Source organism: Bubalus kerabau, chromosome 5 (genome assembly GCF_029407905.1).
Source record: "Bubalus kerabau isolate K-KA32 ecotype Philippines breed swamp buffalo chromosome 5, PCC_UOA_SB_1v2, whole genome shotgun sequence".
NCBI classification, from domain to species: Eukaryota; Metazoa; Chordata; class Mammalia; order Artiodactyla; family Bovidae; genus Bubalus; species Bubalus kerabau.
In genome coordinates this window covers 30236260-30259776 of record NC_073628.1, presented here as the reverse complement: position 1 = coordinate 30259776, position 23517 = coordinate 30236260, and the positions used below count along the sequence as shown (strand labels likewise).

Sequence of the window (23517 nt, the reverse complement as noted above, 5' to 3'; positions counted from 1 at the left end):
GTAGGTTGCCATTTTCTCCTTCAGGGTATCTTCCCAACCCAGGAATTGAACCTGTGTCTCCTGAATCTCCTGCATTGGCAGGTGGATTCTTTACCACTGAGTCACGTGAGAAGCTCAGAAAAAAAAGCTAGGTATTTTATTATTAATCAAGTAACTAAATCATCTTATTGACTCATTATAAAGAATTCTCTGGGATAAAGAAGTTATCATCATTAAAAATAGGGAAGATCAGAGAATTTTATGTATCCTTTCTCTGAATATGACATTACATTATACACCCTTTAGAAATCCATATTTTGACATTCATTAATCATCCATTCTTCTATCTCCTCTGTGTATTTTTTCTATATAGATGAAGTTGCAGGATCAGATCATAGGTTAATAGGAAAAATGAGCCATTAAACCACACAGGTAGGAGTCAGATTCATGTCTGAGTTTGACTGGTTTGAAGGTCTGGGTTCATTTCCCTCCTTCCTCCCTTCCTTTTTTCATTTCTTTCTTTCTTCCTTCTATCCTTGTTTTCTTTTCTAGTTCTTTATAAGGAGGGAGAAGAGTCTACACATTAAATGAATTTATGTTCAAATGTTTGAAAGTAATAATAAAATACTCTGAAAAAAAAAGTCGAATCATTTTTTAAAAGAGGGTACTGTTTCTGTTGGGCTTCCCTGGTGTCTCAGTTGGTAAAGAATTTGCCTGCGTTACAGGTGACCCGGGTTTGAGCCCAGGGTCAGGAAGATCCCCTGGTAAAGGGAATGGCTACCCACTCTAGTATTCTTGCCTGGAGAATTCCATGGACAGAGGAACCTGGCGGGCTCCCCCGTGATCTCCTGAGATCATGGGATCACAAAGAGTCAGACACGACTGAACAACTAACTCACACTGTTTCTGTCAGGTATCCTAACTCAGCTAGAGGTTCCACATCACATAGAATTAAGCCAAATCCCTTATAGCAGTATGAGAAAGAACTCACACAAAGAACACAGCAGGAGACACTGAGAAAAGGCTTCAGAGTAAGAAAAGTCAAGAGAAGGTTTCAAACTCTAGACAAAATCATCTCATCTTTTGGATTTAGCTGTAGGAGAAGACAGATGGGAGTCTAGGCAGGCAGCTATTTAATTGGCTCCTGCAACCTAAACAGACTAAATAGCCTAGAGACTGAAAGACACATATTAAATAGAATTGGCTTATACGATTATGGATGCTGACATCCCAAGATCTGCAGGGTGAGCTGGCAAATCTGGAGTCCCAGGAAAGCTAATGATGTAGTTCCAGTGTGAAGACCAGCAGTTTCTTCAAGAGCCAGGAAGAGCAAGGTCTCAATTTGATTCTGAAGGCAGGAAAAGGGTAATGTTCCAGTTCAAAGTCCAGTCAGGTAGGAGAAATTCTCACTTACTCTGAGGAGATTCAGGCTTTTTAATTCTATTCATGCCTTCAACTGATTGGATAAAGCCCACCCACATTAGGGAGGACAATCTTCTTTACTCAGTCTACCAATTGAAATGTTGATCTCATTCAAAGAGCCACCAGAATAATGTCTGACTAAATATCAGGGCACCCTGTGACCCAGTCACAATGACACATAAAATTAACTATCACAGGGGAAACAGATGGAAAGAAGCATTGGTGCTGATTTAAATATTCTAATCCTTGATTCTCAGCAATCTAAATTTCATCATGTTCCATGCAAATTAAGATGCTAGGATGAAAATAATCATGTATTAGCTTGAAAATAAAAAGAAACAAAATGAAAGTAGTATTTCACTGTGGTGGTTTAGTTTCTAAGTCATGTCCAACTCTTGTGACCTCATCTACTACAGCTTGCTGGCTCCTCTGCCCGTGGATTCTCCAGGCAAGAATACTGGAGTGGGTTGCCATTTCCTTCTCCAGGGGATCTTCCTGACCCAGGAATTGAACTCGGGTCTCCTGCATTGCAGGCAGATTCTTTATAGACTGAGCTATGAGGAAAGCCAATATTTCACTATATTCTAATTGAAATGAAGTATAATGACGAGTTCTGACATATACTTTCAGTACATGTTTAAGCACCAAAAGATGTCAATGAATACAAAATAAATGTAAATATTCAACTAATCTTGCAATATAACAAATGTGCATACATGCGGATATGCTCAGCACTGTCCAACTCTTTACAGTTGCATGAACTCTAGCCCCCCAAACTCCTCTGTCCGTGGAATTTTCCAGGCAAGTATCCTGGAGTAGGTCGCATTTCCTTCTCCAACATAACAAATGTAGCCACTGTTCATTTACATATATTAACTGGGATTTTTATCTCTTTACATACATTGAATAGAAAATCAATATTATATCTTGTATCTCTTTACATATGTTGAATAGAAAATCAAGAAGAATCTTTTTTCTGAAACATCTTTCCCTTTAAAGTATCATTTATTCTGCTAGCAACAAATAATGAGGCATGCCTTGTTTTTTTCTGAGGCAAAGTCCCTAACTGCATAGAACTTATATTTTCCCAAAGTAAGACAGAAATTAAACAAATAATCCAATAAAACTAATATACAACATATCAAGTGACAATGGATGGGCTCTGCAGAAAAATAAAGTATGGGGTAAACGTGATGGAAATTGCTGAGAGATGGCAGATGTTATAGGTGGTCATGGAAGGCCTCACTGGTAAAGTGACATCTGAGCCGAAACCCAAAGGAAGTAAGTGCACTATGCAGATTCCCTAAGGACCACTGCAGACAGAGGAATAGCCAATGCAAAGTCACTGAGGCAGGGGAATGCTGCAAATCAAATGTTCCAGAAAATCAAAAAGGCTCCTATGGCAGAGATGAGTAAAGGGTGAGTAGAAGGAAAAGTCAGAGAGATTAGGGGGAGGGCAGTGGTCCAGATCCCATAGGGCCTTGTAAAGAACTCGCCTTTCAGCATTTGAACAGAGTGACTTGATCAGATTTACAGTTTAAAGCTGTCACTCACTCCTGGGTAGAGAACAGACTGCAGGAAGAGTTTGATTAAGTTCAGGGAAAATGGTTTAATATCTATTGTAATAATCCAGGTGAGAGGTAATGGTGACTTGGATGAGTAGGTTAGCAGTGGACTTAGAGTAAGGAATCGAATCCTGGATATCTTTTGAATGGTTCTTCTTTTCTCTTTGCTTCACACTTTTCTCTCAGTTTAAACATTTTGTAATGAAGATGAATTATGTGAGCATCAAATCCCAGTCTATAATACATCACGTATGACATATTCCACTATGAATTTTATTTTATATTATGACTTAAATTTTATCAATGATGGATGACGAGGCAGTGTGCTAAACAGACGATGAGGACCCCTAAATTTTTTCTGTAAGGAATGCTGTAGTTTATTGAAGTGGAAAAGACTTTGGAAGAAGTCATCTTGTTTTGTTTTGCCTTATCTTGTTTTGAGTGGGGTGGAAACTAGGTTTCTAGTTTTGCATAAATTTGATATTGCTATTTGATATTCAAAGGAAGCTCTTGTGTGGTCAGTGGAGCCCAGTAAGAGTGTGAATCAAAAACAACGGAGTCTTTTAAAGGCAAATGTTATGTATACACACAAGTATTCAGTTTCTATTCCTCCTCCTCACAAATACATCAGATTATATAAAGGCTCTCACCTACAAAACTGGGGAATTGCTGAACAAAAGTAAAAATATTCTCATTTCTAATTGTTTAGTTACCAATTGTTTTAGAACTCTTGGGGAGACCTAGTTCATTCCTACATTGTGATTTTAAATCTTCACAAAATGTTTTAGGAATAATGGATGATTATGGACCAAGGTATAAGGCTCACATAATTGGCTGCTGCATTTGACAACCAATGCCTTGGGGAAGAAAGAGTGTGAAGAAACAGTAGTCGTGACCTAGAGGTTAAGAAAGAAAATAAGCTCATAAAGAATTTGTGATTCAGGAGATAACCCGCTTTTTCCTTCCCTACAGCTTTCTCTGTTCTTCTTTCCCTTCTTTATATTTAATCTACTCTCTCTGTGTGCATGTGTGTGTGTACGTGACACAGGAGCCTGGCAGGCTACAGTCCATGGGGTCACAAAGAGTCGGACATGATTGAGTGACTGAGCACGCACACACATGGATATGCTCATTTCCCTTTCTGGTCCAAGAAAATATACCATAGTTGCAATTGACTGTTTTTATGCTGTCTTGACCCAGTTTCCAGGCTCTGGGTTGAGAGTCTGGTCAGTTCCCCTCTGAGCAGCCAATTACGTCTGCACCCTGACCACTTCCCTTATTGGGCTCACATACTCTGAACCACAGTGGACTTGCCCTAATCTTCATGGGGCCAGGAATCAGAACCCGGGAGATCCCCTCGCCAATACCCTGGGGGTCCACAAAAGATTTCAAATGAGCCAGTTCACAGGGAGCAAAAACTAACTCAGCCCAGCAGTTTGCCATACAGAGGCTGCCCCCTACAGCTCCAGCTTGCTGGTACCCTGTGCCAGGATAAAACTGCTTCTGTGGCTCTGCCTGGCAGCCTTCTCTCGCTTGGAGCTGCAACAAAGGATTCTGACTTTCATCTATCCAAGGGTCAAGGTGTTTTGATGTGTCCTGCCATGAAAAGAATCCTTACGTTTTACAAAAACAAGAAAAAAGGGATGGAGAACTCTGTTTTTATCCTCGCTACTTCCCTTTCTTCACATCTACACTCCTAGAATTACTCTCCTCTTAAATAATTTCTAGATTTTTTTCTACTTTCTTGTCCTTTCTCTTAAAATGTTCCTTCCGTCTATCTCCTATCTCTATTTCCTCACTATAGAAATACAACAATCATAAGCCCCTGTGCTCATGAATTTCTGTAATTTATTTCAGAATACATTGTCAAAGTTAAAACTAAAAGAGAAGACATGAGTAAAGATTATTAAAACCTTACTAGGGTAAAAATAAAAATGACGATGTCGGGCATTAAAGCTTGAAAGTGCTATAACACACACGTGCACACATATACACACATACAATAGTGACAGACATCATTAGTGGGGGAGTAATAAGCAATACCTTTGCATGATATCCACTGTAACTTGAACTACCTTGGCCTATTTCCACCAAAATCAATTTTCTCTAGCTTATAACATCTTATGGCTTATGAATAAAGCGTGGAGATGGTTTTCATTTGTTAATACTGTTTTACCCTTTGTTGTGGATTTGTCAAAGCATAAAATTTACTTCTAGATGCTTTTTAAGTTTTTTTTTTTTAATTCCAGTCATTTTTTATAGTTTACGTGGTTTACACGTTTCTTTTTTTCCTCCAATATATGAATACCCTTTTTACATTCAATTTCTCCTTTACACAACTCTGTTTTATTTTTTCCTCCCTTTTCCCCCCCCACATCAATCTTCTTTGCATCATCAGATAATATTTTCAGTGTTCTATGCCTAAGGCAGATCTTCTTAATTGGTGCTACTGTCTGTCATGTACTGAATTAAGAACAACAGCGAAGGCAGTTACCCAACTCTTCTCATTAATGACGTGTTGCTGCAACTCACAAGATGATGGGAAACTTGAAGTTTCATAAAATACAGCCAAGTTTAAGACCCAAAAACCTAAACCCAGAATCAGAAGAGACATCAGCAACTAGTATATGCTATGGTTTTATAGTTCATAGAAGGTATAGATGGGGATTGAAATTAAAAATTTCTAATTTGTTTTCAAATATTTTAGTTTCTTGTTCATGAACAAATTTGATCCGCAGTTTTATTCAGATAATAGGACACTGAGACAGAAGGTAGATGAGTAACTGCCACCCCCACCCACGCCAGAGTAAAGCAATTGGAGACTCATTCCCTATGGATCTAAACTCCATGACGAGACTGGTAGGACAATTAAGGGAAAAGGCTGGGCCCTGCCTAGATCACACATTTCTTCTTCTCAAAGTCAGGAGAACGCCTAGACTACACGTGCACGGAAAGGCTCCTCAGAGACCAAAGGGGAGTGATGTCAAAGGATGTTCTCTGCCCGTATGTCTTTTGGGTAAAATCCATCCTGGCTAAAGAGATGCATACACACATGTGGGAGGATCCTGAGGTGTGCCAAATATGGACTGTGAAATGGGAAAATCAGAATGACTGGCCAAAGGAAATTCAGAAGAAATGCCCCATAAAAGCAATTCAAACCACTAGGAGGATGCAACTCAATGACCTCTCTCTCCCTGAGTCCACCCGTGTCTATCCACGTGTTGTACCTTTTTCCCTCTTAATAAATAGTTCACTTGCTTCACTCCTGTCCCTCTTTGTGGGAATTCTTTCCTGCAAAGCCGAAGGGCCAGAGCCCTTGTCACTGACCACTGGTCTAATGGCTACCATCCCTTGCTTTCACCGCCACAACCCAGCCCAATCTCCGCTGGGAACCCAAGCCCGCTCCAAGGCACTGCAGGCCGAGGCCACCCTAGATCAACACCTCGTAAAGATATTTTTACCGTCTAGTAAATAAAAATATTTCTATGAAACAAGAGGAAAGTATGATCCAAGGAGCACAGGAAGTACAAAGATATACTAGAGACATGTTTACATAATACTCTTCTTCAGAATTATTAATTTATAAAATCTCATATACTCAGTCTTAAGTATTGCACTAATTTTGCTAATTTCAGTAGTTAGTCTTAAAGAGACATGAAAGGTAAGGAAATACAGCTAGGCTCTGTACCAAAAAAAGTATATGATTTACATCTTATGGTTTGGTTTCTTTGCTGAACCAGCAGAGGCGGCATTTATGAGACCTGCCAGAACATACATTAATTTTTTCAATGAAGCGGAGTTTATAAGTGGAACCAAATTATATATGAGAACTATACAGATGTCTCTGTAAATAGAGACAGTCATTTTTTCTAAAACAAATGCCAATTTCCACAATTTGGGGAGCTTATAATTTCAACAAAATACAGTAATTTTTGTTTTTATTCTTGCTTTCAATTTTGGAATTAAAGAATGGGTGGAGACTCTAGTAATGTTTTTGGAATGCTTCTTGCCATATTATAAACTTATCTCAGAAGGTTTCCTATATACTTTTTTAACTATTAGGAAAATCTTTATTAAGTACTTAAGTTGGGTACTATGGGACTACAAAGATGAATCAGACAAACTATTTCCCTTGAAGAATTTTCCTTGGGTGAAGGAAACAGACAAATGAAGACTTAGGTTAAGGCAGATTCTGCTGCTGCTGCTGCTAAGTCGCTTCAGTCGTGTCCGACTCTGTGCGACCCCATAGACGGCAGCCCACCAGGCTCCCCGGTCCCTGGGATTCTCCAGGCAAGAACACTGGAGTGGGTTGCCATTTCCTTCTCCAATGCATGAAAGTGAAAAGTGAAAGTGAAGTCGCTCAGTTGTGTCCGACTCCTAGTGACCCCATGGACTGCAGCCTTCCAGGCTCCTCCATCCATGGGATTTTCCAGGCAAGAGTACTGGAGTGGGGTGCCATTGCCTTCTCCGAAGGCAGATTCTAGAGAAGAGCAAACAGAAGCAAGATCAGCATTGTCTCTGGAATCAGGGTAAGTGTAGTTGTAATAAGAGTGACCCTAGAGGATAACGTTGGAGAAGGAAATGGCAACCACTCCAGTATTCTGGCCTGGAAAATCCCATGGACGGTGGAACCTGGTAGCCTACAGTCCATGGGGTCGCAAAGAGTCGGACACGACTGAGCGACTTCACTTCACTTAGAGGATAAGGTAGAGGAATTGAATCCACGCATGGAGGTGTGGAAGTATATACAGTCTTCAGGGAATGAGAGGCAGTCTGGGGAGGCTGGGGATTCAGATGATAGAGGGTAGTAATGCAGATGAGGCTCTGATAGTGATTTTTTTTTTTTTTTGATGTGGACCATTTTTAAAGGTTTTGTATTGACTTTGTTACAATATTGTTTCTGTTTTAAGTTGTTTTTTGGGGGGGGAGGGACAAGGCATGTGGCATCTTAGCTCCCCATCCGGGGATCAAAGCCACACCCTCTGCATTGAAAGGTATAGTCTTAACCACTGGACCACCAAGGAAGTCCCAGATTTTAGATGGTCTCTTAATAGCGTAACTCAAGTTTCAATTCAATTAATTTTCTAACAGATTTGGTTATTAATTCAGAGGTAAACATCACACAGCTACATTTTTTCCCTCTGATGAAAACTTCCGTTTTCTAACCACTAGAAAGAGTTATAAAACTCTCCATTGACCATAACTCTTTATGGTCTGTTCTTTTGTTTCATAATATAAAGATTGAGGAATGCACTTCACATTGAGAAGGAATCTGCTTTAGCAGGAAAAAAAAATAAGTAAAAATTATATTAATTACTTCTCATCACTTTGACCTACGCATTCTTACAGGTTATTTTACGCTTACTTAGAAAGAAAACCACTTAAATAATTTCAAGTAGAGGGGTTTAAAATATTATTGGACCATTAAGTGATAATGACCTTGTCATGGTCCAGGCACGGGTTGGAAAAGAATTTCCAGACATGAGACAGAATGAGAGGGAAATAAAGTTTATTAGAATAGGAGAGGCTGTTAGAACAGCGGGCCAGCTCAAGGGAGAACTGACATTGAACAGAGGTCCTTAGTCCACTTTTATACCCAGGGTACAAGGAGTGGGATGGGGTCTTGCGGGTCATTTCTTGATTAGAAGAGCCACATGTGCTGGGTGGGGGAAAAGTAGGGCAAATACCTTCTCCCTAAGGGATAGGAGGGGAGACAGGTTATACTGTTCCATTAATAGTTACAACATGGGGGAGGGAAGGACGATAAGGGTCTGGGTTTTCCATTCCTGCTTTCCAAGATCCTCCTTGGTTTTACCTGCTCTTTCGTCCTTGGCTCACCACAGACCTCACAGTGTTCAGCCAGGTTTTGACTTAAGCACCTTCACCTGGGTATCATCTAAGGCTCCAGTTACAACTGTTGTATAACAAACCACCCCACATTTACTGATGTAGAATAACTACCATATAATTTTGCTAATGAATTCTACGGAAAATATTAGACAGAGCTCTGCCTAGATGGCTCATCTCTGTCCCACAGAGATCAGAGAGAAAGAAGGAACGAGGAACTAACGTCAAAAGGCAGAACAGAGAGGGAGAGGCAGTGGGGAAGAAAAGCTGGACAAAAGCACTTTAGTTTTACAGTCAAGTTTAGTTTACAGTCAAGCAGAGGGGCAGGATCCTCTAGACAAGCCATTAGTTATAAAGAAAAGCAAGTCAAAGAAACAGTTTCCAACATGGAGTCAGAATTGGCTTTCTCCTGGCAACAGCTGAAAGAGGAAATGGCCACCCACTCCAGTACTCTAGGCTGGAGAATTCCACGGACAGAGCCAGGCTACAGTCCATGGGGGTCACAAAGAGTCAGACATGACTGAGCGACTAACAATGCAACAGTAGGAAAACTCAAACAGTTAAGGATTGGAACAATCTGAAGGCTTTGGCACTCTCATATCTGGTGCCTGGGGTTAAATGAATGAAGGGTTCTCCTTGCAAACTGGCCTTCTATACAGCATGATGGTCAGATTCCCAGAGGGAATGCCGTTAGAGGAATGTCCTGAGAGCAGGCAGTCAAAGAGAACCAGAAAGAAGATGCATGGCCTTTCAGGATCTAGCCCCAGGAGTCACATGGCATCCTTTCTATCATACATTATTAGTCAAACTGGCCACAAGTTTATCCTTTAAATATTTGGATGGAAGACCATCAAATATTTCCAGGCCATGTTTAAAACTGCCATACCTAGTATCTTAATCCTAACTCAGTGAGTGACAGTCCTCCGTCATGTTCGACTCTTTGAGAGCCCATTGACCGTACCCTGCCAGGCTCCTCTGTCCATGGAATTCTCCAGGCGAGAATACTGGAGTGCGTTGCCATTTCCTTCTCCAAAAAGGCTGATGAAAGTGTGTAAAATACTTAGCATGTGAAAATGGTTAAAATGGTAAAATTTAAGTTACATGTTTTTTACAACAACAACAGAAAAAACAACATTTAACAACCAGGAAAAGAATTTGAATAGACATTTCACCAAAGATGATATACAAATGGCCAATCACAAAAGTACTGCTTAACATGATTAGGAAAATGTAAATCAGTCTCAGTGAGATACTACTTCACACCCATTAGGTTGGCTATAATCAAAAAGAAGAATAATAACAAGTGCTGCAGAGGATGTGGAGAAAAGGAATCTTCATATATTGTTGATGCAATTGCTGTAAAATGGTACAACCACTTTGGAAAAGTGGTTTGTCAGTACCTCAAAAATTAAATATAGAGTAGCCATATGATCCAGCAATGTCACTCTTTTGTACATATCCATAAAAACTGAAAATGTTAAGTCCATGCAAAAACAATTGGTTATTTGAAATTTTCTTCTCTCTTAGACTGGGTCTTGCTGATGCAGGTTCTATTTTGACTCGGTTTTTTGTTTTGATTATACTAAGTCTCTTGAGCTGTTTGTAAATTTTGGTCACATCATCCCTTGTCGGTCACATCATTAACAGATTCTATTATATTCATTATTTTAACCCGAGGGCATAATTTGGCACATAGCACAGGTTTAAAAAAATATTAGTTGAAAAAAATGAATAAACTGTTTCCCAAAAGGATTTTGCTTGCCTCATTTTTTTTGTTTTGCCAGTCCTGATGGGTAGAATATCCTTTTCATTCCTCTGTCTACCAATTCATATATATATGAATATATATGGGGCTTTCCTGGTGGCTAAGATGGTAAAGAATATGCTTGCAATTCAGGAGACCTGGGTTCGATCTCTGGGTCGGGAAGATTCTTCTGGAGAAGAGAATGGCAACCCATTCCAGCATTCTTGCCTGGAGAATCCCATGGACAGAGAAGCCTGGTGGGCTACAATCCATGGGGTCACAAAGATATAGTATTTCAATAAGAAAGAGAACTCTCTAGTATCAATTGTATTGAGTAGCTGTTCTAGGTGCCCTGCAAACATGATTGTATTGAGTCAAAACAACTTTGTGACAAATATTATCATCTCCTGTTTGTGAATGAATGGACTCAAAAGTTGAAGTAACTTGCCTGCTGCTGCTGCTGCAGCTAAGTCGCTTCAGTCGTGTCTGACTCTGTGCGACCCCTTACCTGAGGTAAATGTAAAAGCAAAAAAAGGATTAATCCCAGGTGTTAATCCCTGAATCCAACTTTGTTGAACTTGACACTTACTGAACACCATGTATCAGTGGTTATGTTAGGAACCAAAGGTATAAAACTTAGCCCCTACTTTATAGGAGCTCAAAGTCTAATGAAAAGAAGTCTAACCATCATAGAAAGTACGTATTTCTCCCATCCCATCACCTTGCATTCCTCTGTCCTGTAAGGTACTACAGAAAGTACTGTGGACATTAAAAATACCAGTAAAGACACTTATCTCATTCAAAAAGTTTAAGCTGGAGCAGAGATGCACAAATCCACTTGAAAATGTAACTGGCCTATGTATTCTTGCCCTTTTTGTGGGAGAGGGACCTGCACAGTGAATGACTACTGAATTCAATCCGGGTGGTCGCAATACAACCAGCATGGAGATGGATCCAGTTGGTTCATGTCATTAAACATTTGGATCATAAAACAAACCTAACTTCTACTGAAAGACAGTAAATGGTAAATGACAAATTAACAATCCAACTACAAATGTTAAAAGAATCTGGAAGTGAAACAGATTACTTTCAGCTGGAACTACCTGGAAAGGCTCATAAAAGAGGGAGGATTTGGTTTGGGTTTTGGAGCATAAAAGGAAGTGTTTCATGTGAAGCAGAAGAGAAGACAATGATTCCAGACGCAAGAAACACTAGCCACAGTAGTTGAGAAACGAAAGAACAAGACTGTGCTGGGCTAGAAATAAGGCTGGGGATTCCCAGGTGGTGCTAGTGGTAAAGAACCCACCTGCCAATGCAGGAGACATAAGAGACATGGGTTCAATCCCTGGGTCGAGAAGATCCCCTGGAGGAAGGCATGGCAACCCACTCCAGTATTCTTGCCTAGATAATTCCCATGGGCAGAGAAGCCTGGCAGGCTATTGTCCACAGGGTCACACAGAGTCGGACACGAATGACACAACTTAGCACACACGCACAGAAACAGGCTAGTTTAGTAAAATTAGAGGTAAGGTGTATTTTAAAGGAAACATTATAAAATAAAGCCTGCATAGGTTTCTAACTATTTTTGAGCTCATGTGCTATGCTATGCTGTCAGTCATGTCTGACTCTTTGTCACCCCATGGACTGTTTCCTACTCAATGGGATCTTCCCAACTCATGGATCTAACCCATCTCTTGCATCTCCTGCACTGTCAGGCAGATTCTTTACCACAGCACACCACTTAGGAAAACCTTTTGAGCTCCTATACTACTTAAAATATTAGCACCCTTTCACTGAGTGCTTAGTATTAAACACAGCTGGTGAGTCTTCTAACCATCTATGGAAACAAATGAGAGCAGAAATGGAAAAAAAAAAAGTCAAAAAGAAAGAAGGAAGACAAAAAGAAGGAAGGAAATTTTAGCATAAGAAAGCAAACTTGGCAGTGTACAAATACTACTTAACTAAGCCACTTACCATGGGTAGAGCATAAAGCAGGCTTTTTGATTTCGGGGTTATTGTCTAAAAGAGATGCCATAGAAAAACAATTTAGCGTAGTCAAATGTCTTATGACTCTGTTTCCAAATACTCTACTTTTCTCAAAATAGAATTTTCTTTTGGCAGTTCAATTGCCTATTTCTTTTAATGCTGTGCTGGCCATTCTTCCAATGTTTTATCATCTGGGTATCAGATTAGTATTCATAGTTTATGTTCCTCAACTATATACCTAATGAGATTATAAAAGGCAGGAATGCATAGATTTAAAATAGAAAATACTTGGACTGTTAGAAGTTTAGTGCTAGATTTAGTGTCCTTTGGGCTCTAAAAAGTAGAGAAGAAAAAGGGGAAATTTGGCAGCCATTACAGGCAATAAAAGGTAAATGGATCTTAAAGCACACAGTTAGAGGTATTCAGTCATCCTGTTAAATTAAGCTCCCCCACCCTTTTCATTAAAATCTGTAAACAAACTAAGTAAAATCATCACATCAGAGAGCCGGAGAAGAACATAATGTTCACGTTAATCATTTCTTGTTATACAGAATTGCAGATATTAACTGATACTCTGGTTGCCTGAAGGATAAGAACACCAAACTGTTTTTCTCCTAAGAATGTTATGCTTTAAAAATCATAATATTTACTAACATCTTTTTTTCTTACTATAAGGTTTGGCATTCTTTATTTGCTTAAATTATATTGTTGCTTGCCATCCCTAACTTTATCATATTTTAATTATTATTTAGGAAAATGTATCTCTGAAAATTTTCTCAATACTTCCTATTACACAGTCAAGTTTAATCTACTACATATATATATTTATGTGTGTATATATATTATTTTTTAAATCTTGTCTTTATTATTTTTACTACCTTCCACTTTCTGCTTTAGAATCCTCTGTAAATTTTGCCTGAACTTCTGGCGTGTTCTAACATGCTGAATTAGCCATGGAATACTGAAATGTCTTCTAAAGGATCTGACTTTTACCAACATCCTGGTAACAGAGATGATGTTCGGTTGTATACATTCCCTCCTCTACGTCCAGCATCAAAAAAACATATGAATACAAGAATTACTAAAAGTAGGGGAAAAGTGAAGATACACCATATTCTAAGATAACCAAAAATAGGGAGTTTTACCCAATGGATCTGTTTAAATAGGGATAGGCAAACTGCTAGAAAACACCATTCGTTAATCCACTCAAAAGAAAAAAGGGAAAAGAAATATTAACTATGGCACTTTTGCTTTAAACATTCTTTTTGCCCCTTAAGTGGAGTGCTTCATCAAATCCAGGGGAATATTCCCTTTAAAGCCTTTCTTTATGCTTAAAATCTGGTAACTAAATGATAAAAGCATTACCAGAAAGAATTTTTACATACCCATAAAATGTCTCTGTGACATTGTGAATTTTGTTTTAATCACTTATTTGTCTTACTTCAGCCAGTTTGTTTTGAAATGCTAGGAACCTGTGGGTAAAATACTCCTTGACACTAATGATATTAGCAGACTAGCTCAATCTAAGAACTTAGATTAAGTCTGGAAGGTATTAAAAAGTTTCTTGATTACTTTTCCACCATATTTGCTACCCAGTGAGAGAATATTAATTATGAAGATCAATTCATTTACTACCTTTTTAAAGAAAGTATAAAATGAGGTGTGTATTTGCATGTACTAAAAGGCCTATTTTTCTTAGCTTTCTTTTTTATATATTAATTCTCTTAGGACATTTCTGGTTATATGTCTGGAAACTTCAGCCATCCAGAAAAAAAGAAGGCTGGGAAATAATGAAAAAAATGTGCTGAAAGAATTCACATAAAAGTTTTGGAGACTTGAAAATGGGAACAACAGACACAAAAAGTTATTGAACCAGGAAAAAAAAAAAAGGCCTTCCTGGCAGGTACCTATATAGCAATACACTGATAACTGTAGGATAAAAATAAAGGCACCTAGACATTATTACAGTTCTCCTCCATGAAATCAAAATTCTAACTCAAAGGTAAAGAGAGAATCAGATTCATATTTTATCTTTCTGGTTTAAACATTAGGGAAAAAAATTACCAGTTGTAAAAGAAAAATTAAATCTTAAAAATAAATTTAGTTCAATTATTTAGTTCAAGTATCTTCTTAGGAATTACATCTTCTATGCAATTCTTAGGAATTACTTCTATGCAAATACACACATAAACACACATACAGAGGATGGTGCACAATCTGTGTATTGACATATAATGTTAAAACTATATAGAATCAGTTTTTGTTAATATGAATCTCACCATTGGCCCTTAGATACCGATATTTTCCAATAGGGTGTCCAAGCAGTGGAAAAAATAGAATAATGATAAGTCAGATGAGTTTCTTCCAGTGGGATTATTTCCTTTCTTTCTGAATATTAGCAATCCAAGAGATATTAAGTTAAATGTTAAGATTCTAGGAATTGGATGAGAGATTATTTAAGGAAGGGGAGAAATTCTTGTTTAAATTCTGCCTTTTGAATAATTCAATCCATATTTTTCATTACTCTCATGCAACCAAGATATCCTCTGGAGTTACCATAGTATTCACTAATCACTAATAAAATACTCTATTACCTAATTCGCTAACCCAGGGGATCCTGAAGGTGTGAGGAAAGACAGCAATCTGAGATTAAAAAACAAATTCATATGAGTTTCCACTGAGCCGTGATTCACTCTTTTTTCCCTTCTTTTCCATGTATAGGCTTTAGTTGAAATCAATACCAATTCACATTCCATTCCAAAGGTAAAGGGATTTCACTCAATCACTTGAATATGCAGAGTAATTTTGATTCTTCCCTCCATTAAGATCTAATGATTCTTCTTCAGAAGGAATTTTCAAGTCTGAGCACCACTCACTCCCCACCCCTTCTTAAATGTTTCCTCTGCTACTTCCTTAGTGAAACTGTCATTTTGTACACCTGAACTACTGCAATGTATCTCTAGTGGACCTCCATTTATAGTCGTTTGTGCCAGCTGGCTACAACCAATTCTCCATGTTGCTTTATAACAGATATGATTGTCATTCTTGTGCTCTAAAACTTGTCAACAGAATCTGAATGCCAATTGAACAGACCCTATTCCTTATTGTAGTATTCCAAGTTCTTCACAATCTGGGTCCATCTGCAAACCCTCCATTTTCCACACATCAGACAGGAGACTTTCAGAATTATAGATTTCACAGGCTTACAATCTATCTATCTTTTATCTAGCTATAGATATATGGATGTATGCTAAGTTGTTTCAATCATATCTGACTCTTTGAGATCCAATGGACTGTAGACTGCCAGGCTCCTCTGTCCATGGGATTCTCCAGGCAAGAATACTGGTGTGGGTTGCCATGCAATCCTCCAGATCTTCATGCCCCAGGGATCAAACCCACATCTCCTGCAGCTTCAGCACTGCAGGCAGATTCTTTACTACTGAGTCACCAGGGAAGCCCATAGATATATGCATATATCTACAAATGGATACCTATAAACACATATAAACTTTCTAAAGTAGATGTTTAAGAAAATAACTGCAAACTTTAATTTTTTTTTCAAATAAAGAAAACACAAAATTGCCTTAAGACATCAACTTTATTAAGAAATACTTTTTCCCTTCACTTAAATTTAGCATACTTATGAAAACACTTCACCTTGTTCTGTCATCTAGATATTTTTCATATATCACTATAATAATGATGACTTTGTCATAGATTGGCAGGAGTGTCTGGCAACTGACAGGTATTTGGGAATCACTGCAGTAGACTAGTCATCATTCCCTAAACACACACTGATTGATAATATTATGACTCACAGACTTATATTAATTATGAGAATGGTTGAAAACACAGATGACTGTATCAGTCAAGACCTTGGCAGGAAACCAGCACAGTCAGCAGGGATTCTGAAGGTAATTTAACAGAGCAGAAGCAAGGTCAGAGTTAAGGAAATCAACAAGGTCTGTTAGAGCATCCAGGGATTAGCAACAGCAGGAAGTCCCTGGGGCTGCATGGAATACTAGAATGTATCAGAAGCTAAGGGAGGCCTCAAGGAAATGTAAATGAAAGAACCAGAATCCTGAGCCCTTAGCAGAGAGCAAAGAAAGAAAAAAGCTACATCCCTTGCCTTTTTCTGATGGTCAATGTCTCTCATTGGTCAACTCAGCAGCAAGCCAGAGGGCCAGGGGGACAAGGCTGACAGTTTCAGAAAGGATCATGCCAGTTCTCTGCACAGAACAGGGAAAAGAAAAGAACATGGCTAGGGAAATATGGGAAAGGCAAAAGGAAAATATCTAATCAACCAATTTTCTTCCTGGCTTATTTGCAGAAAATTTAAGGCAAGCTAATTTGAATTGCAGTAGTCTTTATTTTGCCCCCTTTCCTTAGCTAATTGTGTTAGAAAGCCTATATTGGAGCAGTGCTATCCAAAATCTTTGTGTGTTATGGCACATATCAGTCAACCAAAGCGAATTTCGTATGCATACAAACAGTCCTCAGTTTACAAGGGTTTCACTTAAGAATTTTCAACTTTACAATGGTGCAAAAGTGATATGCATTCAGTAGACTCATACTTTGAATTTTGATCTTTTTGCAGGCTACAGCTATGTGGTCTGATTCCATCGCCTGATGCTGGGCAGCTGCAGTGAGTGACAGCTCCCAGTCAGCCATGCAATCACGAGGGTCAACCATCAATACTCTGACAGTCACTCTGTACCCATAAAACCATTATGTTTTCTTTTTTTATATATAGTGCTCAATAAATGTCATGAGATACCTGACATTTTATTATAAAAGAGGCTTTGTGTTACATGATTTTGTTCAACTGTAGGCTACTGTAAGTGTTCTGAGCACATTTAAGGTAGGTGAGGATAAGCTATAGTGTTTGGCAGGTTAGGAGTATTAAACGCAGTTTTCCAAATTCACTGACATATTGAGTGCAGCACTTTCACAGCATCATCATTTAGGATTTGAAATAGCTCAACTGGAATTCCATCACCTCCACTAGCTTTGTTTGTAGTGATGCTTCCTAAGGCCCACTCGACTTCACACTCCAGGATGTCTGGCTCTAGGTGAGTGATTACACCATCACAGTTATCTGGGTCATTAAGATCTTTTTTGTATAGTTCTTCTGTGTATTCTTGCCACCTATTCTTAGTATCTTCTGCTTCTGTTAGGTCCATACCATTTCTGTCCTTTATTGTGCCCATCTTTGCATGAAATGTTCCCTTAGTATCTCTAAGTTTCTTGAAGAGATCTCTAGTCTTTCCCATTCTATTGTTTTCCTCTATTTCTTTACACTGATCACTGAGGAAGGCTTTCTTATTTCTCCTTGCTATTCTTTGGAACCCTGCATTCAGATGGGTATACTTTTCCTTTTCTCCTTTGCCTTTTGCTTCTCTTTTTTCTCGGTTATTTGTAAGGCCTCTTCAAACAACCATTTTGCCTTTTTGCATTTCTTTTTCTTGGGGATGGCCTTAAGATATTTTTAAGCTTATGACTGGTTTAATGAGACAATCCCACCATAAGTTGAGAAAGATCTACATACAAAAGGCTTGGTGAAAAAAATTCTTTTTGCATTCTCTTTATATGATATTTTAAATAGAGATGATTCTACATATTAAGTTTATACAAAACTTCCTAACAATATTTAAGACTAAAATTTTCACATAGGAAAATTAATCATGCTTTCTTTCATATTTTTTTAGTCTTGGTTTTGATGCTTGAAAGGGTCAGTCACAATTCCTGAACAAGACCTTAACAAAGTTCTCTTCTTATTCTTAAGACAGCTGACTAGAAATGTTGTTGATGAAATAGGTAAAACCATTTTTATAGCTTTTTAAAATTTATATGGAATGTGGTTGTATTTAAAGAAAAGATCTTTTTTTCCTTTCCTTATAAAGGCAATAAATGTTGTGAATATGTTAAACATTACTATAATGATGGAAGTGAATGTCAAGTCCAAAAAAAACTTCAAGTCAGGTGTCCCAAAGTTTTAATCAAGTTCTAAATTTCAGAATAAACATGCATTGTCAGGGCAGTCCTTATGCTGCTAGCTTTGAGGCCACTTAAAATCACATCCACTGCAAGTGTCTCAAATTTGTGAAAACAGAGATTTAGGGCCACCATCTAGATCCATGCCCACAGATCTCACCTTCTAATCCTTCCTCCAACACCTTCCTCTGAACTCACAAGTGTTTGCCCTGTCTCTCTGGACATTTAGAACTCCACTGTTAACTTCTTGATGGGCTGCGATGTGCACTCTCTCTAGTCATTGAATAGATGCCCAGGTGGCAGACCACGTCCAAAGAACTGAAGAGTGGATTATCAGATCTCTCATGATCTAAGCAATGACTCCAGTCTCCCAAACTCCACTCAGACTCCCCAAGGCCAAAGAAGATCAATGTTTCTGACATACAATTATAAACCTTCCCACCGTACACTGATCGAAAAGTTTAAGATCCAGAAAAACACTCGCTTAGTTATAGTCAGTTACCTTTCTGAAAACAATTCCAAAGAGTAAAAAGATCAACATTGTTTTTTTTTTATAAGATATATAAATGTAATATTTTTGAGATTTGGTACGATATTCTACAATCTGATCAGAGTCTAGGTATAGGAACATAGGATGCAAGATAAAGCCATTGGTTCCTGGACTTCATTGTCAAATTACCCTGTACACATCTAATGTCCTCTGTCCATTAAAATTCATTTGATGACTTTCCCCCTTTGAAAGGGAAGCAAGTAAAACAAAGAAATTTTTGATTTTATATAAATAACTCCCACTAAGACATATAATCACCTCTGAGAAAAAGAGTTTGCATTGTCACAAAAAGTGCCAAGTATGTTTGTAAAGTTTCCATAAGAAATCTGTCTTCAAAAGTTGTGTCAGCTTGTTATTTATTGTTGCTACTACAGAATATAAAGAGACCTACTCAAAACTCAGTCTTGAGTCAAGTAACTGAGTTAGGATCAGGTGTAACCACTGCCCACAGTATTTGCCCTCAGAGTGATTGCAAAATGCCAAAGCACTTTCCTTCCATGAAACTGATTCCAGAATGAGAGAAAAAAACCCTCTAAGTCTGCTCTGCCTGAAGATGTAGAGTCCAGGTCTGCTTGTTCCTATAAAAAACATTATTTCCACAAGCAGAGGACTGAAATAAGTGTCAATATGTGAATATAATATTGTTCAGAGTAATACAAAGGGGCATCAGAATCCTATGTTTTCACTGGTCTCCCAGTTCCATAGTGTCCTATAATTTCTGATGTAATGCATATCTTAAAATAACTAAAAATATGAAACCTACCCTAGAGCATGGCACAACTTGATTTTTCAAGTCTTAATAGTCCATAGGAAAAGAATGCATCAGAAATCTCTCAGGACCAACAGTAAATACGGCAATATCAAGCTGTGTGTTTCTTCGCTAAAATTTTCTCCACCTTTGACCATAGAGTGTTGGTGGTTGCTCTTTTATATTAGGGAGGAACAGAATTTGGAGCAGACATGAGAAGATATTCACTCGGAGGCTTATATAACATTAACAATAATAGCAGTGTTCAGAGAGTGTTTATATGCCCCATACACCAGTGTTCTGAAGAGCTGGTATTACTTCGGTATATTTAGTTGAAAGCAACAGAAAATAAAACTGGCCAAAGAAATGGGAATATATAGTGTTATAATCTTAAACAGGGTTAATTTGAGAGTTGTCTTAATCCAATGTATTCCTTGTGATTCTGAAATTCTATTGGTTCAGGGAAGAGATGGATCTGGTAGCTTTAGGCTTCATATAAATATTCAACAGCATCAAGAGGAAGAAACAATTTCTTAAGCATGCTTGATACCCAGCTTGTATACAGCTGCATTGTCCAATACAACTATCACTTCATATTGGTCAATGTTCATGATCTACCAACTCTGAAGAGTAAGAAAAGTAATCATATAGGCCTCACTGATTAGAATTGATTCACCTGGCCATTTCTGAACAAATTTCTGTCCTTAGGAACCACTAAACATTGGTCCGCTTAAGACTGGGTTTCCTAAATTAATTACTAAATTAAGAGAGGGCTGGATTAACACAATTAGCTCAAAGCGGCCTACCCCTCCACTGTGAGCTTCAATCAGTACTCAAAACTTCATCTTTATTATGCAAAGAGAGTAAGGGTAATGATAGAATGGATACTAAAAGACCGCCAAAATACTAAAGATGGCATTTCACATTTATCATTTTATTTAATCCTCACCAGGATCATATGAGGTAGGCTTTTTATGAAAGCCTCTTTTTCTGATGCTTGTTTATAAATGCTTAACTCCCACAGTTAAATGCCACTTAGTTCAATAAGTTGGGTGAAGTAAGAGTCAATTTAGCTATTCTGCCTTGGAAATTACAAAAACAAAAACAACAGTGAAACTTTGAAATAAAATTTTAAATTCCTTTAACATTTTAAGAAAGTGTTAATCTTTAAGTTTCACTTAACCTAGAATTCAAGTTCTAATAATGAAAGGTAAGGTCAAGGCCCAGGCTTTAGCATAGTGTCTGGCATTAATTATTTGAGTCAGTACCTTTTTACTAAACTGAAATGAACTTAAATTTTCATTTAATAACATTTTCTTATATGTAACAGCACGTCTCTGGCTTTCCCCAATTATGATAAACCTTAACACAGTTTTACTCACGCAAAACTCAGGAAATTTCTACTAGAGATTTTTTTCTAAAGCGAAAGGAAGCACGGAGACCTCCGTAAATAGCAGCAGCAGCATCTCCCACGTGGATCCGGTAATTCTCCAGTCCTAGCCCTTCATTCAATCTTCCTTGCTTAAAAATCCCCTCAACATCCATGGTGAAATACAGGCCTTTGCTCAGGCTTAAATTTCCCGGATTCCAGGTACCCGAGATAAGGCCGCTGTGAGATTGACAGGCATTTTACCCAATAGCATTGCAGAGAGGCGTATCATTTGGCCGACGCACCAATCAGCACGCAGAGTCTCCGTCGCCACGGTGAAGACGGAAGTAAAGCCCTGCAGCGCCCCATGGACTCACTCCTGGAGCAATTGGATCGTTTCTCTGAGGTTCTGGCTGTCTCCCGCACAACCCACGTCAGCACTTGGGACCCCGCAACCGTTCGCAGGGCTTTACAGTGGGCTGGCTACCTGCGCCACATCCACAGGCGCTTTGGCCGCCATGCTCGTATTCGCAAAGCTCTGGAGCAGCGACTGCAAAACCAGTGGAAGCAGGAGGGTGACTCTGGGCCCGCTCCAGCCCCGAACTTGGCGAACTTTCAGGCCTTGGGGCACTGTGACCAGCTGCTGTCTCTGCGACTGCTGGCGAACCCGGCCCTCGGGGATGCCTCCTTTCACTGCCTGCTCCAGCAGCTCTTTCCCGGCGCCGGCATTCCGGAAGCCGAGGAGGAGGCGCTCCAGGGCAGCCTGGCCCGCTTCGCCCGCTGCCGGGCCGCTGCCCACTTGCTGCGCTCCCACGCCTACAGAGAGAACCCGGTCCTTCAGAAGGACTCAGTGATGAAGACGCAGGCGGAGCTGCTTCTGAGGCGTCTCCAGGAGGTGGGGGAAGCCGAAGCTGAGGGTCCTGGCAGGCTTCTCAGCCGCCTGTGGGAGCGCTTGCCCCAGAACAACTTCCTGAAGGTGGTGGCGGCCGCGCTGCTGCTGCCGCAGGCATCCCCCCGGCTCCAAGAAGAGGAATTGGGAGTAGGCAGCCCCAAAACACCGGGAGACGAGCGTCAAGAACTGCTTCGTTGGCTTCTGGGGAAATCAGATATCGTGGTTGCCTTTTGCCGCAACCTCCCAGCCGAGCTTTTAACTTCGGTGGCGGGGCGCCATCCAGAGCTGTCCCCTGTCTACCTGGGTCTGCTCACAAACTGGGGTCGCCAACTGCACTATGACCTTCCGAAAGGCCTTTGGATTGGAACTGAGCCCCAGGATGTGCCCTGGGAGGAGCTGTTCAGCAGGTTTCAAAGCCTCTGTCAGGCCCCTCCGCCTCTGAAAGATGAAGTTCTAACTGCCCTGAAGTCCTATAAGGCTCAAGATGGAGATTTCGAAGTCCCTGGTCTTAGCATCTGGACAGACCTGTTGTTAGCTCTTGAGAGTCGTGTATGATATTGCACTGGGGAAGAGAAGTTTTCAGCCCAGGCCCCAGTTCTCTGTGGGCAACATTGTGTTACTGATTACTCGAATGTATGGTTTACAAAATTAAAATTCCTGTTTTCTCACCACATCTCCTGTACTTTCATGTGTCCAAAATATTATTTTAGGTCCTAATATATAATAAAGTAATTGTAACTTAATTACAAATATGTAAACTAACTGCCTTGTAGTGCCATGGATTTTCTGGATAGAGGAGGTAACATTGCAAGTATCCTACCTAAAACCATAGAATTAACAATAGTGTTTAAAACGTGCATTTCTAATAATCCTGAAAATATATGTGCTTGTCCCAGAAAAAGTACTTTTCCAGTGACCAACAAGACACCGTTTTTACATTATTAATGCCTTAATTTTGTAGGTTTTTTGTTGTTGTTTTTTTTAAGTCCTCAGAAGTGAAGAGATTTCTTTAACCAACAACATGTGTTGTCAGAAATGGTTTGGAAAGCCAACTGGCCCAGTTGGACTTTAAACCCTGGATTTTGGCCTTGTTAACCTGACATTCTAATAAGTTAACCAGTCTTGTGTGCCTGCGTGCTCAGTTGCCTCTGTCTCTTTGGGACCCCCTTCCAGGCTTCTCTGACCATGGAATTTTCCAGGCAAGAATACTGGAGTAGGTTACCACTTCTACCAGAGGGGATCTTCCCGACCCAGGGATCAAACCTACATTTTCCTGCATTGGCAGTTGGAACATGTGTTATTCAGAAATTTTGTTTTTCATTTCTGCAAATTGAAAGACCAATTATTTAAAGCATTGCCTTAAAGACAAGGAAAAAAGTTTTTAAAGCATAGAAAATGCAAATCTATGCCTCTGGATTTGA

At 39.2% G+C, this 23517-nt stretch overlaps 2 protein-coding genes across 3 annotated transcripts in view; one reads left to right on the top strand and one right to left on the bottom strand.

Annotated features, from left to right (window-relative positions):
* GAS2 (growth arrest specific 2) overlaps positions 1–21709 on the bottom strand; it is a 176439-nt gene extending 154730 nt beyond the window's left edge. The window contains exon 1 of one of the 2 annotated variants that reach the window (XM_055581372.1): positions 21218–21709. The gene's annotated coding sequence lies outside the window, so the exon portion shown is untranslated. The remainder of the gene's footprint in view (positions 1–21217) is intronic. The other variant, XM_055581374.1, reaches the window with a different exon arrangement.
* FANCF (FA complementation group F) lies at positions 21535–23276 on the top strand. Its single transcript, XM_055581370.1, has one exon. The coding sequence runs from the start codon at positions 21572–21574 to the stop codon at positions 22649–22651; it is 1080 nt and encodes a 359-aa protein (XP_055437345.1). The 5' UTR covers positions 21535–21571; the 3' UTR covers positions 22652–23276.
* Positions 23277–23517: the final 241 nt, after the last annotated feature.

Coding starts and splice junctions, on each gene's coding strand:
- FANCF (XM_055581370.1), top strand. CDS start 21,572: ATGGACTCACTCCTGGAGCAATTGGATCGTTTCTCTGAGGTTCTGGCT.